We start from the raw sequence: 8,427 nt of genomic DNA, 5'->3' as shown, positions 1-8,427 counted from the left end.
GAAGTTGAAATTCGCTGTTGTTTCGACAGCAGTGTGCAGTCAGGTGTGTACGGTTTAGTGTCACAGGGTTTCTTCACTTCCTGGAGGTTAATAGGAGCAAATGATGGGGGGGGGGGGGGTGACTAATTATCACTGTATTATTGATGTACGAGATCCAGTTGCAGCTGGACCCCCCGCCGGGTGCGAGAGCGTCCTCAACCAGAGTGAAACAACAGCATGGATCCCCGCAGTGCAGCAGATCTGTTGCTCTTTCTTGACACATGACGTACCCCCCCCCCCTCCACTCCCACTTCCCCCCCCTCCCACTGTGTGTAAACGACTCACACATCAAAATCACATCACTGTTAATAGAATTTATAAGTTCCAGAAAAGTTGCATTGACTGAATATGATCAGGGATCACTTTAAAGACAGAAAATAATTTATTGGATTTCGTAATGAAGTCCAAAACCCAAAACCTTAAAAAGCTGCAGATTGTCGCATTTAAAACACCGAAACCAGATCTTTTTTTTTTTTTTTTTACATTTTGACCTCTTTAAAAATTGTTTAGTTCTCAGCAAAACACAACAGCCCACTAAAATTCATTTATCAGGATTTAAAAATGGCAAAAAACACACTGAACATGGTTCAGAGTTCCCATTAGATCCTGTTTCCACTGATGTTCAAATGTGGGTTAACCCACTTCCCCCGTTTAAAAATGCACATGGAGCATTTTGTGTGTTGAGTCATTGGTAACTGGGAACATAATTGACCCAGTTTGTTGTAGAGGGGGAAAAAAAAAAGAAAAAAAAAAGGGGACTTGTTTTGAGGCTTCATCCAAACGTCTGTATATTTATGTTGTTTAAAACGGAGGTCAACTACACTGTACCTTTAATTTTGTGGAGGATTTGCAGCGGGTGAATGTGCATTATTGTTTTTTTAACACATGAAGAAGATACTGTACATTTTATTTGGAGAGTGTGTGAGCATCTTATCGGGAGACATTTGAAGGTGCTAAGATTTAAAAAAAAAAAAAAATGTTGAGCAAAAACAAATTACACAAAACGTTCGTTAGATATTTACTTCAGTACGCTGTGTAATCTCAATTATCCCTACTGCCTTTAAAATATCCATAATTTATTATCTGAATTTTAGAGGCAGGCGGCGAGGATGAACGTGATTGGGTTAAATAATTTAATAGCAGAAAAAAAAAAAAAAAAAAAAAAAAAAGCAGCTCTTTCCAGCGGTTGGCTCTTAACTCCGTTTAGTTTAATGTTGGCCGTGGACATTTTCACATATGTGTCAGGGGGCTGTACATTATTGTATAAATGTGTGTGTGTGTGTGTGTGTGTGTGTGTCTGTGTGTGTGTGTCTGTGTGTGAGGACTGTGGGGGGTGGGGAGGAGGGAGGAGGGAGGAGGCTGATGGCAGACAGAGGGAGGCCATCCAGAGACTACCAGGAAGTGTGGAGTAACTGTGGAGGAGGTGGATAAAGAGCCTGTTTCCATGGTAACCTGCCGGTAGAGGGTGTCGGGATGGGGATGTAGTTGATCTGGGGGGCGGGAGGGGGGTGGAGAGGGGGGGGGGGGGTGAGTCTATATGTATATGTATGTAACATGGTGGGCCGGTCGGGCTGAGCTCATGTGTTGGCTTGAAAAAAAAAAAAAAAAAATCCAATGAAGACACTGCTGATATCAATCATGTTTAATTCTCTCTGATCAACACATGATTTAGGTTGTCGTGTGTTTGCGAATGTAATATTTGATTTCATTTCCCTTTATTAAGATATTCTTTGCCGGCGTTCGCACAACATGCAGCATTTATGACACACAACCTCAAATCACGCAAAACCAGGTCTCTGCCGTACAAGATGCTATGAAAACCTGCACAGCGTGAGGCGCCAGCTGCAAATTACCGCCTCTTGAATTAAAATTGATGGATTGCAATGACGTCATAATATTCAACGGCGAAAAAGGCTCAGTGTGTTACATCTGCAGTGAGTCCAGAAAAACGGATCACAGCAAAGAAAAGAAAAACAACATTTTCAGGCACTCTTCGAAGGAGATTTTCACGTTTGTGCCGTTTCCGGTTTTTATTAAGAAAATGACCAAAATGTTGAATTAGATTTAACTGTTAATTGTGTCGGGATGACATTAGATTATTTATTTTCTTCATAAATAACCCCTTCATGTATACGCTGTCTTCAAAGTTCAAAGAAGGGATGAGTCTACTCTCCAGTCAATAAGTTGTTGTTTAAAGTCTTGCGTGTGTTTTATTGCTTTTAATCTCGGATTAGATTATAAATCACAGTTTACTACAGCACGCAGGAGGAAAAAAAAAAAAAAAGGGGAACAAGTGTCACATATGTTCAAATCCCACACATGGTGGCTTTAACATAGCGTCAGTGAATCAAACAACTTTGTTTATTTTTGGGGATTCCCAAGTTTGTGATTTATGAGCAACAGTCATAAAACAAAAACATGTCAGACAATCAGGTTCAGTGATGACTCACCGGGTGAAACACACACACGCACACACACACACACACACGCACGCGCGCACACACACACACACACACACACACACACACACACGCACACACACACTATGCAATCTGAGTCTTATCAGCAGTTGACTAAGAGGGAAAACAGAGGTCTCCTCTTCATCCCCCGCCTGTCGACGTTTTAATATTTTATGAACACAGAGCTGCTTTATTAGGACAGTAGGAGCACATTTGATTCAGCGATTCTTTCCATTACATATAAACATAAATGACAAGTTACAGCGTAGAAAACAAAGATGGAGGCTTTTTTTTTTTTTGGAGAAAATGTACTCAACCAAAACAGTGAATTCTGCCTCGGATATCAAAACATAAACGTGTTTGCATGTTCTTGTCGACCAAAAAAAACAAAAAAAAAACATTTCAGTGCCACTGAGCTGAACATTGTTATTGCTGACCTGTTCCCCTACTTTACCCCAGTTTATCTCATAGTATGGTTATGTTCATGAACTCCAGCCTGCAGCAGGTGTTCATGTCTCGCTGATCAGATATTATGCAACTGAGTGCTGCATTGCTGCACACGGGATCCCAGCAGAGAGAGAGAGAGAAAAAAAAGAGTGGCTGGTATTGTTTTTTTTTTTTTTTTTTTTTTGGAGGGAGCCATGCTGAGCTGAGGAGCAGCGGGGAGGTCAGCGGTTGGTAACCGGGCCGACGCTGCCCTCTGCTGTAACGACAGGAAACAGCTGACTTAACATGCAATATTTGTTCCACTTTAAACCGCATACTGCTCCTTTTTTTTTTTAAATTTTTATATATACAAATACATTTGAATCTGCTAAGCGCTAAAAAAATATATAGAAAACGAATTCGCTGCCTTTAATAAGCTTTTTAAGTTGCCTGCATTTTTTTTGTCTTAAATTACAGCTTTTACTGACACAGTAAACACAGATGTTAAATTTAACTGCAGCACCAAAACTAGAAAATGACGTATTGATTACACAGATGTACAATACAGGTGTGTCAATTGATCACTGCGTAATATCTTGTATAAAATAACAGTCTGTTTACATGTGATTCTGTTGAATAGTTTAATTTTGCCCACTTTTAAATTAAATTTGAACTCAGTCTGACGTTAATTGGGGCAGGAGAAATAGATTCAGGCCACGAGGGAGTGAAAACATTATTGTCTCTAATGTGCCTTCAAACGCAGTTGAACTGTCAGAACGACTACTTTCCCTGTAAATTTAATATCTTTGTGCTAAAATACAGCGAGAACTCATTTTAAAGTCGCGGCAGGAGATCAGCGGTCTCAACCTTTTTTGATTTCGTGGCGATTGATAATCACTCGTGACTCTTCATGAGTTTTTCCGATTTTTTTTTTTCTTGGATGTTTGAGGGCGTGAAAAGACCAAAGTGTTCACGTAGTTTGTCAAAAGAAAATCATGAGAAAGATATTGTGTAACCAATCATGACATTTTTAATCATTATGAGTTGTAATTTAAGCTCTCTCTCAAAAAAAAATTTATTTTCCGGTACTGTTACACATATTTTTTAATTTTTTTAAATTTAATTCATTCATTAAACCTTTATTTAAGATTCTTGGTACAATGATGCCAATATTACAATCATAACAAAACCAACAAACAGCAATAAAGAACCAAATTAATCAATAAAATCACTTAAAACAGTTACATACAGGCAGTTAACGATAATTAATTCAGTTTTTTGAAGAGTCCAAGAGGTACTGAGGTTTTAGGCTACGATGAATTTGATTACCAGTTCAACAAAGTATGAAGGTAATTCTCCCATTCAAAGCGTTATAGACATGCAGATCGGGATTCTTAGATTGGGACAAACATAATCCTGCACTTATTAAAAAAAATTATGATACGGATGATAAAAATGTGCCTGTATAACTTTAATCAACGATACACGACACCAGAGAACGACTCCGCTGATTATTTCTTCGTGATTTTCTCGGTATCATCCCCGAAACAAGATACGTCCTCGGTTTCTTTCACTGCTGTGTGACCTGAGCAGAGAAATCTAACAGAGGAACATTAAAGAAACCGGAAGGAAACTCACATCTGAGCTCCTGAACGGGACTCAGCAACGTCACGTTGGTCTCCCTCAACCAGGCGAGGAAACCGTTCAGATTCGCATCGCAGTGGAATCGGTTTGCCTTTAGGTCGAGGAAGCCGAGAGAGCGGAAAGCGTCCGGGTCGGGGGAGGCCATGAAGTTGTCGGACAGGTTGAGTAACTTCAGACTTTTGGGTAAAACGTTGGGCTGGAGGTATGTCAAGGCGTTGGACGAGAGGTCCATCTGCACCACGGAGGTGAGGCCGGTGAAAACGCCTCCAGGGAGAGACCGCAGAGCGTTGAAGCTCAAGTTGAGACCGGCGACGTGCCCGAGATTGTCAAACAGATTCAGGCACTTGCCCTGAGTCCAAATAGCCTGCAGGGAGCTGCCGTGGAGGTCCAGAACTTGGACGTTGTTCGGACCAACCCGTCTGCTGAGCGTGCACCACCTGATCGTGTTCCCTCCGTGGAAGAGACCCTGGAGGCGTTTCAGCTGAGTCAGAAAGGCGTAAACATCCCCCAAGTTCGTTAATCTGTTGTCCTGGACGTTCAGATGCGCGACGTTTGCGGCAAACCGGGCGACACCGCTCACCGACGAGGACGTCAACTTATTGTCGTTCAACATGAGATAATCTAAACTCGGTAGAGATGCAGGGAAGCCTAATTCTTGCAGGGAGTTTCCTGTCAGATACAAAGCCTTCAGGTTGGGAAGTCCACAGAACGAGTGAAAACCCAAAGCACCGACGTGGTTGAAAGACAAGTCCAGCACTCGGAGGTTCGTCAGAGAGGCAAACGTGTAGGAATAGACTTCGCCGAGCAGGTTGTGTGACAGGTTCAGCATTCTTAAATTCCCCTGAAGGCCTTCGAAGGCGTTTCTGTGGATCTGATTCACCCTGTTTTGGGAAACGTCGACAATCGCGGCGTCCGTCAGCGGACTAAAAACCCCCTGCTGCAACGCGAATATCCGGTTTTTCGACAGATCCAACGAGAGGACCGAACTGTTCCTCAAGCCTTCAAACGTGCTGCGGTCCGGATCGGGGAGGTTGTTGAAGGAGAATCCTCTTCCCAGGTGCCCCGAGAATTTGAGACAGGAGATCTTCGTCCCATCGATGGCTCTGAAAAACTCCTTCGATTTCCCCACGCTGAGCCCGCTGTTGGACAAGTCGAGCATCTGGAAGGACATTCCTCTGAAAGGATTCCCACATTTCTGCCAGTTGAAAGTGTCGCCAGACATCGTTTTAAGGTGGTTGGAGTTCAGGTTCAGGAACGTGAAGTTCTTCCCCCGGAAACCAACCAGATCGGACTCGCAGATCCTGTCAATTTTGTTCAGCTTGAGGTTCAAGTCTTTCAAATTAGTCATGTTTGCAAAGAACAGCGCAGGCTGGAGCCTCTTTATCCGGTTCCCGAAGAGGTCGAGAGTCTGTAGGGACGAAAGCGGCTCCAGATAATCGCCCTTCAGGATCGAATCCTTCAGCGAGCAGTAATCCAGGTGGAGATCCTGCAAACCGGAGAGTCCCTGAAAGGCCCGCGGCTCCAGCTGAAGGCCGACGTTGAAGCCGAGCACCAGCTTCCTCAGGCGCCTCTGTCCGCCGAAGGTGTCGTTTCTAATCACGAGCGGTACGTGCTGCCGTCCGAGGTCGAGCTCCCGCAGCTCCTCGAGGCCGGACAGGGAGCTGGAGTTGATGTCGCCGATGGCGTTCATCTCCAGGTACAAGTGGGTGATGTGGGGAGGAAGAGGAGGAACCCGGCGGAGGTTCTGAGAGGCGCAGTTGGCTACCGAGCCCATGATGATGCATGATGGGAAACAGCCCGGCACCTGCGAGTGGAAGTTTAAAATTGAGCTCGGAAAGTTATTCTTTAAGCAGGGTTGGAGTCATTGACCCTGACTTTTAATACCAAAAAGGTCGTGTGTGTGTTGACGGTTGTGAATCATTACCTGTTTTTTCTTCGCTTTCATATTTATTAGTGTAGCGCCGTGGATGTGTTTCTTTGTCATTTCTGCATAACAGTACATTTGCATTTGTGTTCATGGGCAGAGAAGTATAGTTTGGAAAAGTACTTAAGTGTCCTACAGGGTTTGCAAAGACTGTCATCTACCGCTCTCTTAAGTAACCGAGGAACAGCGAGTAATGCCCGCACCTTTTCCGAGAGGATTTAGATGAGCTCCAACAAGCGGGCCAACGTTAAGGTACCATCACACTGACTATCAAATCCTGGGTATTATTGTGGGTTTTTTTTTAAATTATTATCTGTGGGTTACTGTTTGTGTTGTAATAAATGTTGACTGTGTTTCATTCAATGTGTGTGGTTTAACTATTCATGTGTTAAAGAAAGGTTTTTTTTTCAACTGAAGGAAGTAAGGGCTAAAATTGGGCTACATATGAATGCATGGGAGTTTGAACTCACAGCGACAGTATAGCCGTATCTGAACCAGCAATAATTTATAAAATTTACCAACCACAGACAAAAGAAATGATTATTTAAAAAAAAAAAATAGGCGAAATGGTTACGAGTTAAAAATGTCAAAACCGTTCTAGTTTTTCTGTGCCTTTAATTAAATTTCTTATCTGCCACACTTTTTACTTCAAAGTACCAAATCAAGTCTATCAAAGTGTTCTCTGTTTGAATTAATTTCATTTTACTTTAATTCATTTCTGTTTCTTCTCTTTTATTGTGTTGTTTTAATGCCTTTTTTTTTTTTTTTTTTTTTTTTGGACTGAATTCATCATTTTCGTCATTATTTCGCCACAACAGATTTAGAGAATTTGCTAAACAATGAAATTGAAAAATACATATAAGAATGTATCTATGAAAGCAAATCAACACTTCGTCTCAAAACAATAAGAAGTGACGAGGAATAAAATGAATTATAAAAAAAAAAAAAAAAGGATGAAACTTGTCAACCATAATTAGCCAATGGCAAGTTGTCTCGAAACATATCGGCAGTTTCCAGGACCTTTAGTTGTAAATAATTTCTGTCCATTTTATTTTATACATTTTCATACCTGTAGAAATACACAGATGGAAACCACCTGAAGGCCGAGCGTCCACATCTTCACCCCGCTCGAAGAAACCCACTTTAAATCCTCTTTTTCTTTCAGGAAACAGCGATTCAGTCTCTTTAAAGTCAAACTGTTGTGCAGAGGTTTCTGTCAGCAGAGTTTTTATCTGAGTGTTTGCGTCACTGATCGACGCTGCACCGTAAACATGACGCTCAGCGGGATTTCCATTTTTCCTGTTCTTTTGCTGTTGCAGAGTCCAGATTTGCCTCAGGATGGAAAGTACTGCATGTTTGCAGTGCTTTGTTGCTACACGCTATATGTTTGTTGTTGTTACACAACTGGCTGTTTGTCCCCCCCAAAAAATCTGCTGTTGTGTCGTTATGTATTCATCCTGCTGAATACGTCTCAGTGGAACATTTTGGCTAATTTTTTCAACGACCAACAATGTTTTAGAGACTTTTCCATCCCAATAAGTGCTTCATATAATTATTGCAAATAAATCAATAAAAAAAATATTTAAAAATGAAAAATAACTGCAAAAAACGCAGCGTTTGTTTTGATCTGAGGAAACCGTTGACGTAACACGTGCTGTGATTGTGTTTAACGTTTCCTCTCGTGCAGCCATTGCAGTACATTATTTCCCTGAATTGCATTTTTTTTGTTTCGCAGTTCCCTAAAAAGACTCTTCCTCTTTCAGATATCGAGACATTCCTTCATCACATGTAGAATAACTCACCGTCTGTGCTGTAGTTATTCAAGAAGTCCGGTAGGACTGTGCCGTGTGTCTCAAAGTGATCAGCAGATTCAAGCTGTCAATCATCGTGAAAACTCAATAGGAGCTGCAAGGTCAAATAATGATTTCCAGTATT

At 41.8% G+C, this 8,427-nt stretch overlaps 1 protein-coding gene across 1 annotated transcript; it reads right to left on the bottom strand.

Moving 5' to 3' along the window:
- Positions 1 to 4,175: 4,175 nt before the first annotated feature.
- LOC138205613 (toll-like receptor 5) lies at positions 4,176 to 7,609 on the bottom strand. The gene is made up of 2 exons (XM_069161701.1): positions 7,562 to 7,609; positions 4,176 to 6,372 (listed from the first exon to the last, which is right to left on the bottom strand). Exons 1-2 carry the CDS (start codon positions 7,607 to 7,609, stop codon positions 4,495 to 4,497), a joined length of 1,926 nt encoding a protein of 641 aa, XP_069017802.1. The 3' UTR covers positions 4,176 to 4,494.
- Between the last annotated feature and the right edge of the window lie 818 nt (positions 7,610 to 8,427).

This window comes from Embiotoca jacksoni, unplaced genomic scaffold (genome assembly GCF_022577435.1).
Source record: "Embiotoca jacksoni isolate LCO1_2020_lvr unplaced genomic scaffold, fEmbJac1.0.p SCAF_29, whole genome shotgun sequence".
NCBI classification, from domain to species: domain Eukaryota; kingdom Metazoa; phylum Chordata; class Actinopteri; family Embiotocidae; genus Embiotoca; species Embiotoca jacksoni.
This window is presented reverse-complemented; position numbering and strand designations above follow the sequence as displayed.

What these genes read in the sequence shown, in the direction of transcription:
- LOC138205613 (XM_069161701.1), bottom strand. Translation starts at nt 7,609, where the DNA reads ATGTGGACGCTCGGCCTTCAGGTGGTTTCCATCTGTGTATTTCTACAG. An exon ending in CCATCTGTGTATTTCTACAG is followed by an intron (nt 6,373 to 7,561) that starts GTATGAAAATGT and finishes TTCCACTCGCAG; the next exon opens with GTGCCGGGCTGTTTCCCATC.